General features: G+C 40.4%; 1 protein-coding gene across 9 annotated transcripts in view; it reads left to right on the top strand.

The window, feature by feature from the left end:
* NR1H4 (nuclear receptor subfamily 1 group H member 4) overlaps positions 1-22883 on the top strand; it is an 80952-nt gene that overhangs the window by 5708 nt on the left and 52361 nt on the right. For 4 of the 9 annotated variants that reach the window (XR_008378734.1, XM_053583001.1, XM_053583000.1 and 1 more), the window contains exon 1: positions 19570-19711. The exons of 1 other annotated variant lie outside the window; for it this stretch is intronic. Coding sequence is in view for 7 of the 8 variants with exons in the window: in XM_053583001.1 (XP_053438976.1) it covers positions 19609-19711 (103 nt within the window). In the remaining variant the exon portion in view is untranslated. Of the gene's footprint in view, positions 1-9754; positions 9877-10864; positions 11000-19569; positions 19712-22883 lie in introns of those variants that run through there. 4 more of the 9 variants (XM_053582998.1, XM_053583002.1, XM_053583004.1 and 1 more) reach the window with 2 other exon arrangements.

The following is a 22883-nucleotide window of genomic DNA, read 5'->3' as shown; positions in this document are numbered from 1 at the left end:
TTGATCTTCTGCCTGCGCTATTCCACTTCACTCTTTTAATGTTAATATATGTAACAACACTTCCATCCTTTTTAGCCATTACCTAATACTTGATACTATAAAGCACAGATTATTTAGCCATTTCAATGTTGATGGTCAGTTAGGCCGTATCCACTTTTTCAGCATTGGAAGCAATTCTGAAACAGACATTCTTGTGCCTATGGACAAGTATTTTTCCAGGAAAGACACCTAAAAATTAGAATTACATTTTATTTTAATACACATTGCTGAAGAGCCCTCCAAAAGACTAAATCCTATGCCCCCATTAATAATATATGAGAATGCAAATTTCCATATACTTTCCCCAACTTTGAATATTACACCTTATTAAACTTAAATTTTTTTTGATGATCTGATAGGTGGACATGATACCTAGTTATATTAATTTTGCATTTCTCAAGTTATTAATTAGTGTCAGATGTTTTCTGTGTTTTTTGGCCACTGTGTTTCCACTTTGGTGAATTTTCTATTTCATTTGCCAGTTTCTCTCTTGAATTGTTTATCCTGTCTATTTTTATTTGTAGGAATTATTTATATATTGTCTATACTAATAGTTTGGCTTTTATTTAGGTTATAAATATTTTCTTCCAGTGTCTTTATTTAGCTTTGCTTGTGGTGTCTTAATTTCTGTCTGACATTTTAATGTTGTCAAATTTATTCTTTTCTTATGTCTTTCTGATTTCGTAAGTTCACAAAGATCATAAATACATTTTCATCAATTCATTTTATAATTTTTTTTCTTTCTTATTTTCTTTTTTTAGACAGAGTCTCAGGCTGTCACCCTGGGTAGAGTGCTGTGGCATCACAGCTCACAGCAACCTTAAACTCTTGGGCTTGAGTGATTCTCTTGCCTCAATCTCCCAAGTAGCTGGGACTACAGGTGCAAGCCACAACGCCTGGCTATTTTTGTTGTTGTTGTTTCAGTTGCATTGTTGTTTTAGCTGGCCAGGGCTGGGTTTGAACCTGCCAGCCTCAGTGTATGTGGCCGGTGCCCTACCCACTGAGCTATGGGCACCACCCCATTTTATAATTCTTTAGGTCTTTAATCTATTCAAAACTTATTTTTAAGAATGATCCAAAATGGAAGTCTTTATTTTTACCCTGTAATTATAGACTGACATGAATTTTTTTACCCCTAAAGAACTTTTCTAGCATAATTTCTTAAATAGGCTATGCTTCTTCTGCTAATTTGAGCTGAATCCACTAGCTACAGCATAGGGAAATCTTTATGGTTGCTTAGAGCACAGCATTCTGGCTGCAGGCCTTTTTCCTAGTCTAACACCCAAGTTCAAGAATCAAGCCTTCACCCTCAGAAAGACTTCCCTTATTTTCTTAGGCACAGTCCTGCTTACCACCCACCAATGACTTCCATTTAGAATAAAACCAAAATTTCTTACCTGGCCCCCAGGCTATACGAGGGCTGCCTACTCTTGAACCTTATCTCCCACAATGTCCCCTTAGCTCACTCACGTCCAGCCTCACTAGGCTCGGGCGTGTTCCTCTATACCAGTGGTTCTCAAACTGTGGGTCGAGACCGATGGAAATACATCCTGAATATCAGATATTTACATTCCAATTCATAACAGTAGCAAAATTAAAGCTATGAAGTAGCAATGAAAACAATTTTATGGTTGGGGGTCACCACAACATGAGGAACTGTATTAAAGGGTCACAGCATTAGGAAGTTGAGAACCACTGCTCTACACCCAAGTGTGGGCCCTTAGCCACTGCTGACCACTCTGCCTGGACTGCTTGCCCCCTAGTGGGGCTTACTTCTTCCTGTTCTTCACATCTCAGTTCAAATGTCCCCCTTAATTCATGTATAAAGTAGCTCTCAAGGGGACACGTGGAGGCTCACTGCTTATGAGATTTCCAATGGGGTACAGTTCACTAATTAGTCTACCTTCTGGGGGAGCAGACCTCATTGTCAGGTTATGTATGTAACAACAAAACCCAAACCAACCTTCTTCAGCTCTCAGGTGCATTGCGCTTCTTTTTGCAGTTTGGCCGGGGCTGGGTTCAAACCTTGGTATATGGGGCTGGCGCCCTACTCACTGAGCCACAGGCGCTGACCAAAAGTCACCTAGATTTTTTTTTTTTCTTTTGCAGTTTTTGGCCAGGGCTGGGTTTTTGAACCTGCCACCTCTGGCATATGCGGCCGGTGCCCTACTCCTTTGAGCCACAGGCGCCACCCGGCATTGCGCTTCTATCCCTGTCTTCACTAACCTCCATCCTCTGGGGCCCGATTCTGAAGGTGCTTATCTAGTAAGGGATATTATTCATTCATTTTTGTGCAGTCCATTTGTCTGTTTATTTATTCACCATCTGTTTATTCAATCAATTCATAAGTCTTTATTCTGTGTCTGATATGTGCCTGGCAATGTGCTAGGCATCTTCTGGAGGTGATGGTCCAATGTCAGGGCAAAAGGTGCTCAGGGCCATGGAAATCTACTGCCGACTTGTGCTACTCAAGCAAGGCTGGGCCTAAGGTGAGGCAAGGGAAGCTTCAGGATATAAATGGAAGGAGGTCTCCACTCTCAAGTTCTGGGCCCTGGGGACCCCAACTCCAGTGCTTTTTCTATACCTACTTGGAAATAAAGGTCAGCTGTGGTCAGTTACGTTTGTGTAACTTACAGAGAGCCGAGAGGCTTCAGTATCTGTGGAGGTCTCTGCTAGGTCCACTTGACTCAGGTATTTTTGATGCATGACATCTGAAGGAAGTGTACCTTGAGATGGAGACTTAGAAAAAACAAAAGGACTTTGAGAAGAAACAAAATAATACTACTGGTAAACCTTATACTGGCTTACTTGATTGATTTGTGCGCTGTTGAATGCCTCAAGCAGGAGCCATCTTCCAGGACTGCCAACTCAGCCTCACTGGGGAGGTAGGTGGCTGGGGGCAGTTTCAGGGGGCGAGCTGCATGACAGAGCATGGATTTGGAGGGGTTTACATCCCCACTCTGCTGCTTATTTGTGGATAACTGGGAAAAGGTGACTTGATCTCTTTGAGACATTTATATTAATACCTGCTTGATTCATTATAAATGAACTGAGATAACATCAAAGGAGATTGCCTACTCATAAAATGGTAGGTATTCTCTTAATCTATCATAGGAAATATGTGGTGGTTACTAAGATAGTAGCAAAGACTGTTTGACTCTCATTGGCACCATCTTCAGAATGATGCGGTCCAATGGCCATGCTGCCCCAAGGCCACCCTGCTTGGCCTGTGGTCAGCACTGGCCATAATTGTCCTTTCTATCTCTTTGGACTTTAGGAAGGATTTATTTACTCTAAATCTGTATTTTTGCCCTAGAAAAAAATCAGTGATGATGATTAGAAAAATTTCACTTTCTTTCTGCTCTTTGAAAATGAATTATATTTTAATTAATTAATTTAGTTATTCATTCATTTTTGAGACAGACTCTCACTCTGTCACCCTGGGTGGGGTGCCATGGCATCACCTTAGCTCACAGCAACCTCAAATTCTTGGGCTTAAGCAATCCTTTTGCGTTAGCCTTCCTGGTAGCAGGGACTGCAGGCGCCAGCCATCATGACTGACTAATTTTTCTATATTTAATAGAGATGAGGTCTTGCTCTTGCTCAGCCTGGTCTCACACTCCTGAGATCAAGCAATCCACCCACTTTGGCCTCCCAGAGTCCTAGGATTGCAGGTGCGAGCCACCTCGCTGGCCCTCAAAATGAATGATATTAATATCCAATAAAGTTTGTTTTGCCTTCAACAAATGGGGTCATGGGAGACAAAGTTACTAAGGGTGATATTTTTGTGTGTGAAGTGTTCACAGTGAAGTACCACATGTAATTGGCTTTTATCCTTATCTCTCAAGAGCTAGGAGTTCTCTGAATCAGAGTCCAAGCTGTTTTATTGGACCAGTGCTTTTCCTAGGTCCCCATATGCAAATGGTTACGCTAAATCACAGATGCCATTCGCCATGAACTTCCTGTGACACATAGTATCTAAACAAGTAAATATTGAGAACCAGCAAGTTGGAGGCCAAGCCACCAGCAACTATGTGTCTTATCACAATAAAAACAAATAGCGCATACCATTTCTGAAATTACTCCTGGATCCTGAAATTAAGACTTAGGTTACAGCATCATAAAAATACACCTAAAGTAAAATAAACATTTTGTCCCTGCTTGCACCATTACCCAAGGCTTAAGCTTTGCTCGTCAGAATTCTTTCTCTTCTTGGTCTTCCAAGTATGCTGTACTGAAGCTCCTTCCTTACCATCTCTACAAATGCCACACTGGTATCCACCATGATCCTCTTATCTCAGCAACAATTTCCTGAAATTTTTCTCTTTCTTTTTTTACTCCTTTCCCCTCCCCTCTTCCACCTTCTCATTAAAATATTCTTCTTAAGTACAGATTTTATTGCATCACTCAAACTTTCCAATATCTTCCACAATAAAGTTCCACCAATATTTTATGAGTAGGAATTACTTTCTCCTCAAACCTTTAAATAGTATACCAACGTAGGGAGTCAGGGACTGATCCCATCTCTGTTTTGTTTTTGTGTATTCTGTTGTCCCACATAAACATATAGACAAAAAATATTGGTGGGGTCCGTCCCTGACTCCCCTTGTGGAATGTGACTTGAGAATTTATGTGTGGGGAGGGCAAGAGACGACCCCTGCATGAACTTGGATACCTTTACAGATGAAGAAGCTTTCCACATATATAATTTCATTCCATTTTTTGTCATTGTGAAATATTTTCAACGTGCAAAAAATAAAGCAATATAATCAACTTCCTCATATTTATTACCCAGCTTAAGGAGGACAACATCGCAGGTGCCATGGATGCTCCCTCTGCACCCAACCACTCACACTCGGCACCACTATTCTGAACATGCCCTATCTATGGTTAAAGTAAGGATCACAAGTCTTTTCTGCCTAGGACAGATAGTGACTATTTCAGGCTTTGCACGCAGTGTAACTGTGTTACGACTATAGGACTCTGCCATTGCAGCTCAGAAAGCATCCATAGACAATAAGTAAAACAGAAGGGCAAATGCGGTCCTTGGCAGGTTGGATTTAGCCTCGTAGTCAGTTTGTTGACCCTGCAATAGAGCATCAGGGATCACATGTAGCATTCCTTTGCCTGTCTGTAAATGTACATAAATTATGTCAAACTCTATGTATTATTCTGCAGCCTGATTCTCCAGATGCTGCTCAATAGCATGTTTTCCAATTTATCACTTTGGATACATTAGGCCCCGTTCACTTTATAGTCATTTTACAGTTTTATAGTTCAGGTTATAATCATTTTCATTGTGAATATACTAATTATCATATCCATTCTCTTTTGAAGGACATTTATGCTGTTTTTCATGTTTTATTATTGGAAACAATGTAGTATATTTTTTCTGTACATAGCACACTTAATTTTTTCATCTCTACAGCAGCCCTGTTATTTAGATTTTAAACGCTTACCCAGTGGAGGCTCAGAGTGGTAGCTCAGGGAGGGGATGTTGTGTGAGTAGTGCCAGGTCATGGAGGAAAGCATGGAAAGGCAAGGTTGGTGCTCCACCCTCATCTCGTGGCTCCTCCCCTGTGATTTCCCCTTCCCTTTCCTTCCCTTCCTTTTTCTTTCTTTCTTCCTCTCTCTCTCTCTTGGCAGGATCTCACCCTGGTGACTGGCCTAGAGTGCAGGTGTGTTATCATAACTCAAAGCAGCCTTAAACTCCTGGCCTCATTTATGTATTTGTTTAGTTAATTTTAGAGACAGGATCTCCCTCTGTTGCCCAGGCTGGAGTGCACTGGCATGATCATATAGCTCACTGTCACCTTGACTCCTGAGCTTGAGGATCTTTCCTGAGTAGCTAGCACTACAGGCACATGTCACCACACCTGGCTTATTTATTTATTTATTTATCTTTTAGTGTTTGTAGAAACTGGTCTATGTTGCCTAGGCCGGTCTTGAACTCCTGACCTCAAATGATCTTTCTGCCTCAGCCTCCCAGACTGCTGGGATTACAGGCATGAGCCACCCTGCCTAGTCTTCCTGTCACATTTAGACTTATTTAAATAGGTTTAAAAGTAATGCAAGCTGGGTCCCCTATCTCAGTTGGTAAAGCGCTGGTCCTATAGACCAGGTGTGGTGAGTTCAAACCTCACCTTGGCCTGATTAAGAAGAGAATAAAAAGGAGAGTAAATTGGTTAGTCTTTACAATGTGTCAGAAATTACATTTACTACAACTGTTTTAATTTTTAGTGGAAAATTTTAGCTGTCAGCCCCCAAAAATGTGTTGAAGGAATGTATTGGTTTTCAAGGTTCTTTTAAAGGGTAAGCGAGCATAATTATTTAGAGACCACTAGTCCCACCCATCTCTCATTCTCAACTGTGAAATGACTCCTTTTGTTGAAGGGAAGATCTGAAGAGAAAAAAAGATTCTAGAGCTAATTTGGGGGGAATCCTGGCAGTTAGACTTCCTATTGTAGTTCTTTTCTCAACAAGATGATGAAGAGTATTAGAGAAAGAAAGGGACAGAAGTAACCCGAGATAAAGAAATAATGCATACGGAAACACTTTGCAAGTTGACTAATCCCAGAAAGGAGCTGTTAAAAGGTAAAGATCCAGCTATTATGAGTTGCATGTATTAGGTGGGCTTATTCCCATAGTAATCACCGGATTATTCATAGTTACCTATAATATTACTTGGATTGTTTGAATCCCTTCCATTATTTGTTTCAAGCAGGGATTAACACCATGCTTTTTCTGCAAAGGGCTAGATAGTAAATACTTCTGGCTTTGTGGAACGTGCGGTCTTGTGTTGTAACTACTCCACTCTGCCCTTGTAAGGAGGAAACAGCCACAGACGGTCCATAAAAGATGGGTGTGGCTGGATGCCAATAAAACTTTATTATTGAACTTTAATTTTCATGTGTCATGAAATATTCTTCTTTTTATTTCTTTTTCAAGCATTGGAAAAATGTAAAGCCATTCTAAACTTATAGGCTATATAAAAACAGGCAGCAGGCCAACTTTGGCCTGTAGGCAAGCTTGCCAAAATCTGATTTTAGATATAGGATTTAAAGGCCTCTTTCGGGCTAAAGTATCCAAAAGGATGCACAAGAACTTGGCCCTTGTAATTGTATTTTGGTAAGGGGAATGGGTGATGGAGCTATTAAGACTTATAACTCAGTATGCTGTTTGAATTGCTTACCACCTGCCTGTGTTACCATTTCAAAAATGAAAGTTTCCTTTTGTAAAGATCCTTAAGGATTATAAAACTAATGAAACTGATTGGAGTAGACTCTGCTAGCTATCTGAAGTCTAGAGAGCTCTGTTGTTAGCTAAGTAGGGACACCCACATGGTGGGTCTTCAGCCAGGGTTAACAACCTTTATAAATGATGTGGAATTAGGGGAAGTGGACTTTCATTTGGGTGAGCAAGTGAAAAATGATGTCCTAAATCTTTGTGCCAACAAGAGAATGAAATTCTTGTTTTATGCTATTTCTCCAGGAACAGCACATCTAATGTCAGGGAATTTGGCAGAACTAAGCAAGAAAACAATCAAAACAGATCATTTAATTAAGCCAACATTTCTTGAGGGTCTATTGCGTGCCAGGCACTGGATTTGAAAGTGCCAAGTTTGTATGAATATATAAAGGGACATTTATCACCAGAATCTCAAGTGAAGATGAGTGAGTACCTGGAAAATATTAGAAAACTGTAATATAAAGTATAATGAACGTGGCTCAAGGTTAAAAAGATACAGATGTGAGAAAAAGAGAGCACAGAGGGAAACTTAAACTTAGTCACAGAGCTGTAATGTCCTTTTAAAATTATTGTTGTCAAGACAGGGTCTTGCCACGCTGTCCAGGCTGGAGTGCAGTGGCCATTCACAAGTGCGATCATGGTGCACTGCAGTCTCAAACTCTTGGGCTCAAGTGACCCTCCTGTCTCAGCTCCCAAGTAGCTGGGCCCACTGGTGTGTACCATCACGCCCAGCTTCTGTAATTTCCCATTTTTTTTTTTAAGACCAAAGGAAATGAGTCTTAAGTTACAGAGTTTAAGTTTGGGTTGAATATTAGGAAATTTTCTGACTGTTGACCTTGTAGGTTCCAGGGAGGTATTATTATGAGAAATTGTGGAATTTCCTATTCCAGAGATAGGAGAAGCTCTATCTTAAACAAAAGTTGCCTGAATTTTGGGGGTGATCTTCAACTCATTTATTACACAATATACAGACATATATTTGTACACACATTTAGTATCTATGGTTCATATATATTTATATACACACACTGAATATGTTCTTAAATGATTGGTATGTATATATTGAAACTTGAATTTCACTAGTGTCCAACTAGCCTGTGAGTATGAATAAAGCCCCCTTAATAGCAGCAGCTCAACTTTTACTGGTTTATCCTCAGGACCTCCAGCTCCGTATCAGAGCCTCCTTCTACAGGAGTTGTGGCAGCATCTGGGATACTGTTTCACAATTGCCCCAGAAAAGCACTGAGCCCTCTTAGGTTCAATTCCACTGTGATATGTGGCAGTTGTTTGAACATGAGGGTGAGAGTGAGGATGGGGCTGAAATGAGCTCACTGTCTCCTACTTGTTGCATTAGAAGGGTCTACATTGCAGCCAATGTTTCCAGACTTCATTTTTATTTCTAGCTCCTCCCTTCTCACCTGTGGGTGGCAGGAGGGCTTCCTGAGTCTACTATGGGTTGGCCAAACACAGCTACACTGAGAAATAGCATTTCTCTCACGACTGAGGCTTTGTCTTGTGATGAATGTGGTGGTTCCTAGCTCCCTCTGACTTTAGAATGGGTTTTCTCTATTCAAGTCCCTCATCTTAATGGATAGTAGACTATGGTAGGGCTATGCCATTGACTTACCAGATAGACGCTGGTATGTGTGGTCTCCACAGTGGACACAGTTTGTATCCCTTCCCAGAAGACTCTCTCATTCTTCCTCTACAACCACTCCCTTCCCCTGGTGTTTTCTCTTTAATTCATATGTGTTCTAGTATTGTCCATCTTTAAAAATTGCCCTTGAAACCACATCTTCCCTTAGAGAACCTACTGCCACTTTAGTAGTCAAGAGCTGGCCACTTCCCTATCTCTTGACTTCCTGTCTTCATACACAAACTTCTCTTTCAGAGCATCCTGTTCTTAACTTTCATACATGGTTTTAATGATAACATGTAATCAACTACGCATTTTTGTGATTATTTGTTTAATGTCTGTAGTCCTCATTAAGATTGACGTCATGAATTATAAATTCTTTTGTTCCTTTTACTATTTTATCTTGAAAGATTCAGCACAAGAATCAGTGCAGAATACATTCTCAACTCGTATTTGTGGGAACCATGAATAATGAGTGGTTTCTGGTGGACCCCTTCACCAGCAGCTAACTGTATCTGAAACTCTCTTGGGTTTAAACTGGGACATTTGGCAAAGGAGAGAGAAATAGAGACGCGAATAGTGGGGAACTTCTAATGAAATAAGTATTTGTCTAACAAAACCCTTATATTCTCTTCCTGAGTAGCAAACACTAAGTTATTCATTTGTAAACAAAGTAATTTCTTGGTGGAGGCAGGAAACAAACAAAAAAAAAGGTCTGAAAACCATCCTCAGAAAATAGCCTGGGAAAAGAGGTTCTGAAGCACACTTTTTCATTCATTAACCTGTCCAATTATTTCTTTAGGGAGGTAGAAGTCGTCTTGGAAGGAAAGAAGGAAGGGAGGAAGGAAGGGAAGAGAGGAGACTCAGAGGTGTAGCTCAAAGTAAATGCTGCTTTTCTTGAGTTCTTAGATGTATTCTGGAAATTTCCTCAGGATGAAACTTCAGAAATTTTGGTGAGATTTGCATTAGTTTTCTTTTTGTTATAACTTCTTTATGACCAAAGTAGACCAGGAGAGTGAAAATGCATACCCCTAAAATTTTCTCTATAAGGCAGAAAGAAAGAAGATTTTAGGGGGTACTTTCTTAATTCTGCTGACATAATGCCTACATAGTCAAGAAAATTCCAGCAAGAAGTGACTTTAAATCACTATCATGTGTTTATAGAACAAAGTTTAGGATAATAAATCATGAATTCATCCCATTTTTTCAAGAAGGAAATCATTTATTTTGTCTTTCTTAAAATTAAATTTATATTATTGGTTAACCAAATATTGGCAGAGTTTCATTTCTTTTTATAAAGGAATTCCAGGTAACAGAGGGAAAAAATGGTAAACATAAAGAATTATCATTATGTGAATCCTGATGAATTACTGGAGCTATGATTGTCAATGATTATAGCACAAAAAGAAATAATATTGTGTTCCCTTTGAACACACCTATGAAGTGTTCTAGGAAAAAAAAGTTAGATCTTGATTATGCTCAAGCTTTTGGAGCTACTATTCATTTAATAAGAAGAATTTATTTCATTTTTAATCAAGGCTTTTATTTCTGTATGTGTGTGTAAGGGGTTTACATATAAAAGAAATAAAGACCTAACCAAATGTCATATCTTGCCTAAATCTCTGAAGTGGTGAAATTCAAATGAAAACATAAGTATTTCCCCAGATAAATTAGGTATTCCCCTGAAAGCGGGCATCTTGGAACCAGCACATTGTACCTCATGATTGCATTATTGTACACAGCTATGATTTAATAAAAAAAAAATCCAAATGAGATGGAAAAATGATAAATATTGAGAAAAGATACATACAGAAAGGCTATGGCAAAATGTCTACAAGGGCTTTTGCACTTTTGTAAACTATCTTCTTTTCCCCTTCCCCACCTCTCTTAACCACCCCTCCACATTCCTGCAATTACAAACCTTATTTATTTGCCTTTTAGGGATTTCTTTTGAAGACCACCATCACGAAAGTACATTTGCAAATTGAAAAATTTGGATGGGATCAAAAATGAATCTCATTGAACACTCCCATTTCCCTACCATGGATGAATTTTCTTTTTCTGAAAATTTATTCGGTAAGTTGTCGAGTTCATTTGAATGTCAATAAAAACAAACTACAGTTTGGAAATACGTGAGACAAAAAACCTGGATAACGAGTCTGAGAGTCAAGAGAATGTTTTTGGTCCCTCTAAGAACTCAGTAAATGTTGGCTACTCTTCAGGGTTACAGGTTATGTTGGACCTTGGATTTGTCAGGCCTAATGGTCTTCATTTTCATAGATGAGGACTGCCAGCCTTCAAGAGCTTTGTGACTTGCCCAAGGCCATGAGGCTAGATAATTAACAGAGTTGGGAGTAGGAACAGATTCCTGTTCCAGAGCTAATTCTAATATTATTATGGGCAATAAAGTATAAAATCAGAATTCTTATGGTTTAATATTATACCTATTAAAGGCTGTGTTTTCTTAGGTTATAGCTGTGTAGAAAGTTTCCTGTCCACCCATTCCTCTGGTGCTGGGGCATCTATGGCACGGTGTCTGGATTAGTCACTTAAGCTGAGTTGAGGACAAATTGTACTACACTGTTTTCAGTAGATCTGTAACTAGATGATACCATAAAATGCTATATTGCTTCACTTTATGCATTTATGAAAAACTTCTTCTTATAAAGAGTCTCAACTGAGAACATTAATAAGCAGTCAGCTAGGGCAATATTTTGGGTGGGGCAGGGAGCCTTTTGCCCCTGTTAAAATAATTCCTTCCTGCATAATAGCCCTGCTGGGAAGTTTGAATAGTCCCCATTTTTACCCTGTATTAATATATGAACCATTGCAGACTATGATACTGAAGATGCAAACACTTGAGATTGCCTGAAGTTCAATGTATGAAGGCATGGGCCCTTATACACATATCCAAAGCAGATCTTAATTAATAGTTTATACTATTACCTACTGGCCATTAGCCCTTGTTGTGTGATTGTTTATCTGGTCATTTCCAAGAAGAAGTCATTATTTGTATTACCTATGTACACGTCTACCTGCCCCATATAGTATGAGAGTATTTAAGGGCACTGACCATATTTTATTAATCCTAATATGTGCTTAATAAATAAGAATCCAATAATATATAATAGAAGGGAAGGAGAAAACAGGTATAGAGGAGAGAAAGGAGGAGTCGATCAGTAACTCTCAGAGAGACCAAAGACTGTAGTAATTATTCATGAAATACCTGTTCTCACTGCGTCTTATTCTAGTTGACTTTTCTTCCTTCTGTGGACAAAGTCAAGGACAGTGGGAGACCCTCCCTTCTTGTCTGGCCACTTGACCCTTTGCATCTGGCCTGTCCTTCTATAGTTCCTTAGAAAAACCAATTTTTAGACATCTTCATAATTTTTTGGTCTACCAGTCAGAATTCACAGAATAATTAGGACTATTGGAACATATGCAAGATGAAGTAACACTCCACTTAAGATTATTTGTTCAAGTGAAAACTGCTGTTTTCTGCTTTAAAATTTTACAACTGCATGTTGAGATCTCTCAGTCTGAAGGTTGGTGTCATGACTATTAAACCAATCTACTCGGCTCCAATTTATACACGGAGAGGAAATTGCAGGGTTTCTCTTACAAACCAGCCCCACTTTTAAGCAAGCACGTGGGTTTGAGGTTGACCTCCACAGTCGAGAGGTGCAAAAGATTTCAGGAAATAGAGGCCAAGTCCTGCAGGTGCCCTCAGGTGAGAAACACCTGGAAATGGTCACTAAGGAAGCATTGTGGCTCCTGCTTACTATGTTGTGGTCTCCTCATCTCCCGTTCACTGGATCACATTCTTACCCAGTGTCCACAAGACCATTGGCTGCAATGCACAGCTGCTGTTCCTGGCTGGAGTGGTTTCCTTGCATCTTCATCTGGTTCCCTCTTCTGCTGAGCTCATCTGACCCATGTGTGGCCATGAGACTCCTTTTCCATGTCCTGGGAATGAGCCAGGAATAAGCATTCTTTTCAAATCTCTTTCCTCCAGGGCCTCAGTCTCACTCCATTCAACATACCTCAACTGTAAGTGTCCCACAGGAGAGGATGAAGAAAATTTTGATTCTTTTATTTCTCCTCTCCTCTTCTCATGCGTCCTAGGACAGTGGTGCGTTCTACAGCCCCTGCCCATGCTCAGGGTGGAGCACACCAGGGACTAGACTGTGGGCCCCAGAAGAAGAGCAGCTCACAGACTTAACTCTTCACTCATCACTCCTGGAGTCTTATAGCTTAAGACTTAAGGCATGCGAGCTGCTCTTCCCAGGGCCACAGTCCAAACCTGGAAGGGTTCATCCCTGGGTTCCACTAGCCAGAAAGCTGGATTCTTCTCCAATGGCCTAACAGCCAGGCTCTTACACCAGGGGCAGGTGAGGTTCATGATAGAACTGGCATTTCTTCTATTTTTTTCTATTCATTGAGCAAGGACGATATGCAGGGCCTGGGAAGAAAGCAGAGAATGAGATGGGCAAGGTCATAGTGGAGGGTGGACGAACGGTAAACATGTAAATAAATCAATAAAGTAATATCAGGTAGGACAAGTGCCAGAAAAACAATAAGAGGGCGATGCCCTAGTGACTGGACAGGTGAACCATGCGGACTGCTGCGGCGAGGAAAGGCCTCTGAACAGGGGACATCTGAGCTGAGCCCTTAAGACAAGAAGCCAGGGAGAATGTTTCTTCAGGAGGAGGGAATAATGAGAACAAAGGCCCAAAGTCTGGAATGGACTTGGAAAGGCCTTGTCTTCTCACTTTTACTTAGGGCAGGGGAAAGTCCAAGAGAACTGGCTGCCCACACTCTGCTTTCCCATGCACCAGCTGTGCAGTCTCCAAAATGACTCACTCAAGTTTGATTGGTAAAAAGAGATTTTTAGGCTAGTGCTTCTAGGACCCAAGGGAGCGTTAACATCTGAGTCCACACAATGCTGCAGCCACCTATCAGGAAGACGTAACTCAGTGGTACTCACCTGGTACATGGCTTGACAAGTCCTTTAAGGTGGTGCTGGGCTAGGTACCTTTCATCAAAGGTTATTCTAAAGGCCAGGATTAAATTCCGCCTTTAAGACTTTTGGAAAGAGACCAGTGTTGAAGAGAAATATTGATGAGCATTCACTAACAGGTGATAAAAACACTAGTGACCTTTTCAATGATACCTGCAGCTTCTTCTAGAGATGACTGTGGACCCCTCACTTTCCAAAGGTTTTGCTTAAAGTGGAGGGGAATATCCCCCACCCATGTAAATGCTTATTCCAAAGGGCAGAGCCTGAAGCCAGGACTTGTGTTCAGGCACTTGATGTGACAGGTGACTGGCAGAAGTGAGGGAGCAGGGCGATGAGACAGGGAAGGAGGGAACCCAAAAGAGGTGAGTTATAGAGATCTCTTCCATGGCTTGAGCAGAGCTTGGGGCCACTTGGAGTAGCACGAGAATTGCCCGCTGAGGATCAGGGACTGAAGCCTGTAAGAACCGGCCCCTGGGGACATGAACTCCCCTGTGCTTCTGGACTGTCTTTGTTCACAGGCCAAGCTGTCTCCTGTAGTTGTGGGCAGAAGCAAAAGATGTGCAGGCTGCTCTTGAACAGGCTGACAGCTGAGGCGAGTCTGTGCTCACGCAGGATGAGCTGCAGAAGTCAGAGGTGGGCGGAAGGAAGTGACATCATCACCAGAAAAAGATGGAAAGGAGCTTGGACAGAACGGACTTAGAAGACGGGGCTGCAGTCACCTCCTTGAGCTCCTTTAATTTATTCTGTTGCCAGAGATCCTGGCAAATCCAGATGGGAATCTAGCCCATGGGCAACCAAATCTGCATGCAGGACCGGGACGGCCACGTTGACCTCACAGAGAAAAGTCGCCTTTCCTTTGGGAGATCCTGCCAGCCAGGAAACTTGGTCAAAGATTGATTTATTGTATTAAGAAAGGCGTCTCTGATGAGTGAAGAAGGCCAGGTTTTACGCAATTTGTGGGTAATAAAAAGTAATAATGACAAAGTCCACAGCTTTTCATCACTTGGCATAGTGAACACGGTGGGAGGTGGTGTATTAATTAAAGCAGGTGTTTAATTTTAGCAAACTGTGGTTTAAAAACTCAAAACATCATACAATGTTAAAGATTAAGAGACAAAGTACTCTAATTTTAGCACAGAATCAGCATTACTTATGGACCACGATCACTGACCCCAGGGTGGTGAGGCCCGATTCACTTAGGGGAGTGATGCTGGGAGTGGAAATATGGAACGAAATAGGAAGAAATAGTCTGCAAAGCAAGTGAGATTCAGTCTTCTCCCCTGTAAAATGGGGATAATAATGACACACTTCGTAGTTTGTTGGGAGGAATGAATCAGCTGTGTGGGAGCCTGCTCTGTAAACCACACATTGGTTGCTATCATGAATCCAGTGTTTGAAGGATCGTTGATAACATTTTAAATGGTTGAAATGATAAACACCACTCTGCTCATTAAAAGAAGGAAGCACTGTTTATTTTAGCCTTGCAGAGTGCAAAGAATTTTCAAGGAGCCAGCAAGAATCGAGAATATGTAAATAAATTTCTGGATGCCCTCCGGAAGGGAACACGTGTTCAATCTCATGTTGACGTGACAGCATGGCTAACAGTTGCTTGGGAATCCATGTTTTATATTATTCTCATTATTGTTTTTAACAGTCTGTCCGAAGCCCCACTCTGAATGAGACCCAGCAAATGACAGGGGACAGATCCCCAGCAATCCCGTTCACTTACGTTGCATCTCGTCTGCCGTCTCTCCTCGTTTTGTGCTCCACTTAGCTGTTTACACCTGTTTTCTCTGGGCATGCTTGATTTTTATCAGAAGACACTCAGTTTGGAATCTGGCTGTTGCCTGGGTCTCATGCTTAAATTAAAAGACCTTTCCAGATGTTGCGAAATCAGTCAGATGTTTTAAAAGACAATTAAAGGTCTTGAGATATAATTTTGCAGAGTCTTTCTGACATTTGATTTCAGGTATTTTTCCATCTCACTGAGTTCAAGTCAAGTAAATGTAGTTCTGACTTATTGGGTGAATTAAAGCTGAAAGTTTCCAAAAGGCAGAAAGATCCCATTGGCTCAGATAAAATGAAGCTTTGTTTTTGCATAGTTGAAATATTTTGTCGCTGCTGTTTCTTATCCACAGCTTTAAGCAATCTCTAGGGTTTTAATTAATTCCTTGTGAGGCTGGTTTTTGCCTCCCAAGGAATCTCAGATCTGGTACCATTGTTAACGTAGCAAAGAGATGGGAGAAGGAAAGAAATATTGAATGGGCCTTTCCTTATTATAGAATGAGTATTGCTTCTTTTAGGAGGGCATGCATAGCTTGTGAAGGGCATGTGATGAAGTCAGAGAGTAATAGACAAGGTGGCTGGCAGGTGGGTGACTCCATTGCAGTCTAGGGCTCAGCTGCCAACCATGCAGGTTAAAAAACAGAGGCACTGGGCTGTGAGAGACTGACCATGTAATCAGACTGCAAATGTATAAATCTACAGCGATGAAAAGAATTGTGACAAGGACAGCTAGCTTGTCTTAAGTGCTTTCTATTTGTCAGACATCATGCAGAGTGCATGATGCAAACTTGCAGGTCTGTGAGATTTGCTAGCCAACTTCCTGGGTTCAGGCCCACTCCTGCCATCTACTAGTCTGTGGTCTTAGGCAAATTCCTTAACTTCATGCTTTGTTAAATAACGTAAGTTATTTAACAAAGCACCAAGAAGAACGCCTAGCACATCCTAAGTACTCTCTTTGCATTAATCTTCACTCTCACAACTCTCCTGTAAGGTAGGTACCATTACTGTTTCCTCTTTTACGGTAGAATGGTTATTTCATGGTGTTAAATAATTTGCTTACGGTTCTATAACTAGCAAGTAGGCAACCAGAATATAATCAGGACAAGTAATCAAAATGGAATCTTTGAGCCTCCAAGGTAAAAGAATACTCCTCTTTACCTTCTCAATTGGGAAAGTCTTTTCCATGATATTATATTGCTTAAAGTCTATTGCCCACAGGTCTCCTCAAGGGTAGTTCTCAGAAAAGCATTGCCAACATTTGCTCTGGGACTTCCCTGTTTTTTATGACTTCATAGCTGAAGGTCCACACTCTGTGACTGGCATATCACCCATATTGCTCCCAAGTATGGTCTAAATGCTGTCCAGTAGAACTTCCAGTGATCGTGGAAATGTTCTGCGTCTACCTTATCTGATACAGTAATACCACCCGCATGTGATTGTTGAACACTTAAAATGTAACTGGAGTAACTGAGGAACCAGCTCTCTCATTTAAGATGCCATCTATGGCTAGTGGCTACTATTTTAGATGGCACAGAAACAAAAAAACGTACTTTACTTCAAAACAAAAAACGTACTTTCAGAAAAACAACAACAACAAACAAACACCAGGCAGTTGATCTTCTCTGAGCAAGAAGCAAAGGGATCCCATCCATCTTATTAGGAGAATATTCTGTGTTCTCTGTGAATTTCACTAGCAACAGGAATTTCTTAGATCAGCTGAATTATCCTGCTCACTTCTTATTTAGTATAGATGTTTCTGAGGGCAACAGAAAGGTCTGTATATTTTGACCAGTGAAAATTTCAGGGAATTCTTGAAATAGAAAATTCGTAAATTGTTTGTCTTGCTTCCTAGCCTTTGGGTAGCCCTTTCGCCCATGATCCTCTCAAGGCAGGGATAACTATGGGATTCGGAGGAGAAGAGCGTGAGATCAGATGTACATGGAGGTCAGAAGTAAAAACAAACATACCACAGATCACCACTCCTTTTGTCTTTCTTGCCAATCAGGACAAGCAAACCTTAGTTTTTCAACCATGAGATTTTGAGTCAGAAGACCTGGGTTAAAGTCCCAGCTTCATCCCTTCCTAGTTAGATAGAAAAATTCCTCAGCCTCATTGACTTTCTGTTCCTTATTTATAAAACAGACGTGAAGATAGGGAGCATCAGAAGTAGTACTCTCCTCAAAGGCCCCAAGGGGGGATCCAATGACATAACGTATATGGGACCACTTTGGAAACTTACTATGTGCCTATAGGAAAGGCTTTCGACATATCTTACAATGGTTACTACATTTATACAGATCAACTTTGGCATTTAAAACGGCTTTCATATTTATTATCTCATTTTATCTTCACAACAGGCCTATGAGGGAAGTAGGGCAGGACTTATTATCTATGTTTTACCATCTGTTAAGGCAGACAGACAGGGCCCGTGGAAGCTGAGATACTCGCCTAAGGTTACACCGTGTGTCTGGCTGCATTATGCATGGCTCAACCCTGGACCGACTAAATCCCCTTCTAAAGCCCTCCTTTCTAAAAAACAGCCAACAGACTGAAGCTCGATTTCCCAGAGTTATGCTGTAGGATCCAACATGGAATTATTCTGATTGAATAAGCAACCCAAGCTGTAATGTGACTCCAAAGTAGAACAATCATAGCATCAATATGATGATGACAGGTAGGAACCCACTGTGCTAAGCATTTTACAAATATTGTTTTATTTCATTCACATATAACTCTAGGAGGTTGTGTGATTATCAGTCCCATCGTACAGATGAGGAAATTAAGATGAGAACAATGGTTCAGGAATTTGTTCATGGTTCACAGAGCTAGGAAGTGCCAAGAAACCCTGCATGTATTAGTCTGCTAGGGGGGCTGCCACAAGGTGACTTTCGGAGGCCAGAAATCCAAAGTCAAGGGGTCTGAGAGATTTGTTCCTCCTGCGGGCTGTGAGGGAAGGATCCACTCCAGGCTTCTCTCCTTGGCTTACGGATGGCTCTCTTTTCCCTGTGTCTCTTCACACCAGCTTGCAGCTGTGGGTGTCTGTCTCTCTGTCCCAGTTTCCTATTTACATAAGGACATGAAGCCTATTGGATTAGGGCCCCACACTAATCCTCATTGTAGTTTGATTACACGGGAAGTCACACCCTGAGGTACCAAGGGTTTAGGACTTCAACGTACATTCTTGACTTACGGTGGTTTGACTTATGATGTTTAGACTTTGATGATGCAAAAAATGTGCTTTCAGCACAATCTTCAATAAACTACATGAGATAGTCATGATTTTTGCCTAGGCTGATAGAAGTGTTCTGATCATGTTTAAGGTAGGCGAGGCTAAGCTGTGATATCTGGTAGGTTAAGTTTATTAAATGCATTTTCAACTTATGATGGGTTTATTGTGACGTAACCCATCGTAAGCAGAGGACCTACTGTATTAATTCGGTGGTAGGAAGGACACAATTCAACCTATAACACTGGCTACAAACCTGGGTGGTCAGGGCAGTTGTCTGCAGACCTCGCTCTGATAAGCATCATGCTTTACTGTTTCCTGATGTTACAAAATTATACCATCCTGTAGCCTTTAGATAAGGACAAATGTCAAGACCTAGAGCATAGTCCTTGACTTCCAAATCACTCTGAGAGCCACTGAACAGAAATCTACCCTGTAGAAGTTCTTAAACTGGGAAAGGGCTCTGTGAAAATGTTTATCTAAGCGACTGGTTTCCAGCTTACTAGGCAATTTGGCATCGAGGACTTTTCTCATAAACATTTACAAATATTCTGCTCTGTAATGAAGTTAATCAGTAAACCACGTAACCTCTGGCCTCTTTCACTCCTTACCTAGTCTCATTTCCAGTTGCTGTGAATAAGCTAAGGATGGTAAATGCAGTTTCAGGGGTTAGAAAATCCGATTCAAATCAGTCCTCAGCACAGCCGCACACCGACAGGATTTGTCACAGAAATGATGAGTGGGAAGCCTGCTAAAGGTAGGATGCTGGTCACAGGTACTCTTGGTTGATCTTATTGACATCTGGCCTGAGGAAATCTGGGGAAACTTCTGCTGGAGATCATAGAACAGATCTCTGTCAAAAATGGCTCAGTCGGACCCAGTAGACTGGGGTGGACTCTGGGATGAGTGATTTTTATAGCATTCTGAGTAGGTTATAGCAGTGGGATTAAATCTGTTTCCCCTAAAACTTGTCATGAGATAGGGTGTTGAATTTGCACCATTCTTTCAAGGTAAACATTAGACAGTTTTAACATTGAGGTCAATGAAAACTTGAAAAAACCCATTTTAACGTACATTATTAAATACCTTGCTTTTAATACAGCAAGTCTTGGATCATGGTGGATTAGGAGATCTATTTAGTGGCACATGATCTGTATTAAAAATTGGAATAGAAAGGAAGTGTCAGAGTACCCCTCAAGAAGTAAGGATAAGTGTTATTTTATGTGAATTTTGTTTTAGTTACCTATATGTATATAAGTGTGTACACAGGTCATGATATAAAATGTATTTCAAACTATGGGTTGTGATAAAAAAAAAAGATATTGAGAGGCAGGAGGATCTCTTGACCTCAAGAGTTTGAGCTTGCTGTGAGCTGTGACACCACAGCACTCGATTGAGGGCACAGAGTGAGATTCTGTCACACACACACACACACACACACACACACACACACACACACACACACACACACACAAAGAGAGATTGAGTAACTGAAATGTAATGAACTACTTTCACAGTAAATCTCTCCCAATAGTTTCTATGACGAATCAGGTAAGTAAAGAGTTGAGCTTTAGGTTCAGGCTCTTTGTTTTCTCTGAATTAAAGCAGGTTGTAATTAAAATACAGTATAATATAAATACTGTTTTAATATTTTTCTCAAAATAGATACTCACCTTTCAAATTTTTAGCAAAAACGTTCTAATCATGTTTGCAATAATAGCTGTGAACATATTTTTTGATCACAGACTTGGCAACATACCATTTTGTTTTAAAGGTGATGTTTAAAAGTGACCCAAATGGAAAATCAGTTAGAAATGGAAATCAGCTGGAAGGCTGAGGAGAAAATTTTCCGTTCACTTTAACAAACATGTATTAAACACTTACTATGTGTCAGGCATTGTTGGAGGTGCCAGGAATGTAAAGAAGGAAAATATAATCTAATATGTTCTCTTGAATAGTTCATAGACTATGGCAATAACAAAAAAGTATCAAATGGTTCAATTGTGTCAGGATTATGGAGTTTATATTCTTTGCAATAGTTCATCTTTGTCATAAACCTGTCACATAGATGTTACATTATTCCAATTTTGTAAAGACAGGAACAGAAGCTGAAAGAAAGTTCAATGCCTTCCCCAAGTTCATATACCTAGCAAGTTGTGGGTGAATTGGATCCAGATTTTTCTGCTCTGTGGGGCGCTCTCTGCTGAATCTCGGACTACCTCAAGTTTAGTGTGGAAGATAAGCCCATAAACAAATAAAAATGATTGTATGTGTTTCTGATAAGTGCCGTAATAGAGGGCGTGGATAGAAAGTAGGAGAGATGAATTCTGCCTGGGAGAACTGGGGTGAACCTCACAGAGGAGGTGAGGAGGTGAGCAGCTGGCCTGGCAGGGAGAGGCACCGATGTCACCAAGGCCTGGTGCCAGGAATGGCAAACAACTTCGCAAATGAATCTGGGTCACGTAGTCAAGAAACCATGGATTAGGAAATAAAAGAAGGCAGCGAAGGTCATTTTTTCAATCACGTTAATTCAACAAACAGTCCTTAAACATTTACCATAGTCAGCATTGTGCCAGGGATAAAACATTTGAGGTAACTGGGACCCTTTCTCAGAAGCATCAGAGGCCCCGTGTGAGATCTTGGGAAAGTACTGCAGCCATTGCATGGATCTGATTCTCCCATCTGGGGGCACAGTGGTCATGGTCACAAACTCATTACAGCCGGATTGTCTAATATGGCAGTCACATGTGGTTATTTACCATCGAATGTTATTTAGAATTAAATAAAATTAAACATTCTCTTCCTCAGGATCATTAGCCACCTTTCAAGGGTTCAATATCAACATGTGGTTATAGCTACTACTGTCTTGGTAGGTATAGGGCCCTTCTGGCACCTCTAGAACCTTCTATCCCTTCTAGAACCTTTCCACAGATGGCACTCATGTAGAGAATCTACTGAAAGCTAGAGAACCTCAATCTAAAAGAATTTTTCTTTCTTTTTTAAGGGTTCTCAGACTTCCTTGGAGTCTACCCATGTGTTCCCATTCATGCACTCTTAAGAGTTCATAATTCTCTCATGGAGAATTTCTTGTCATTAAAGGAATCTGTATTCTCTATTCCTTGACAGACTGATTCCAAAAAAGCATTGATAAAAACAAATTTTAATAAATATATTTTCCTTTTAAACTGCATTAAAATAGAAATAAGTTTACCTTTTCAGAAAGCATTCTTAATTAAAGTTGAACTACTCCCCCATGCACACTTTATCTGTCAGAGAATTTTGCATTTGTATTTGTTTACAGAAAAGTGGAAGTGCTTTGAGGACAGGAACATCATTTAATATTATTGTGTGTTGTTCTCACATCATCACCGTATTTTATAGTGTTAGCATAATGTCTATCTGTGAAAGGTTTCCATTTTAATCTAGGTGATTCTAAGGATTGATATGACATCAATATAACCTGACTTGAATCGGAACTCCATGGTATTTTTCGATGTTGAAAATAATTGCGTTGTTTAAAAAATGCCCAGAGATGTTGAAATTGTCAGGGGAGGAGGAAAAACAACTGTGAATCTCTGTGTTATCCTATTCTTGGATTCCGTAGGATCCAGATTCTATTGGTTGTTTGACCTTGAAAAGTTCTATAACATTACTTGACCTATGGCAGAAAGAAACTGGGCTGGTGGGGGAAGCTGAAATGTAGATGCAAGTGAAACGAATGCTTTTAATACTTATTAGTTCTTTTCAATCCTATTCACTCGATAAATATCTTTTACTCATGTCTGGTGATAAAATAGATAAAGATCTTATATTTTACCATTTCTTTCCTTTTTCGTGTAATAATTTCGTGTTTTTATTCTTCCATTTTGTAGTCGTAAGGCAAAGCACCATCTCCAAAATTTTGTGTCTGTTAGATATACTGATTTAAT

Source organism: Nycticebus coucang, chromosome 3, assembly GCF_027406575.1.
Source record: "Nycticebus coucang isolate mNycCou1 chromosome 3, mNycCou1.pri, whole genome shotgun sequence".
NCBI lineage: Eukaryota > Metazoa > Chordata > Mammalia > Primates > Lorisidae > Nycticebus > Nycticebus coucang.
The sequence above is the reverse complement of the archived record's forward strand: the minus strand, read 5'-3'. Positions and strand labels throughout refer to the sequence as shown.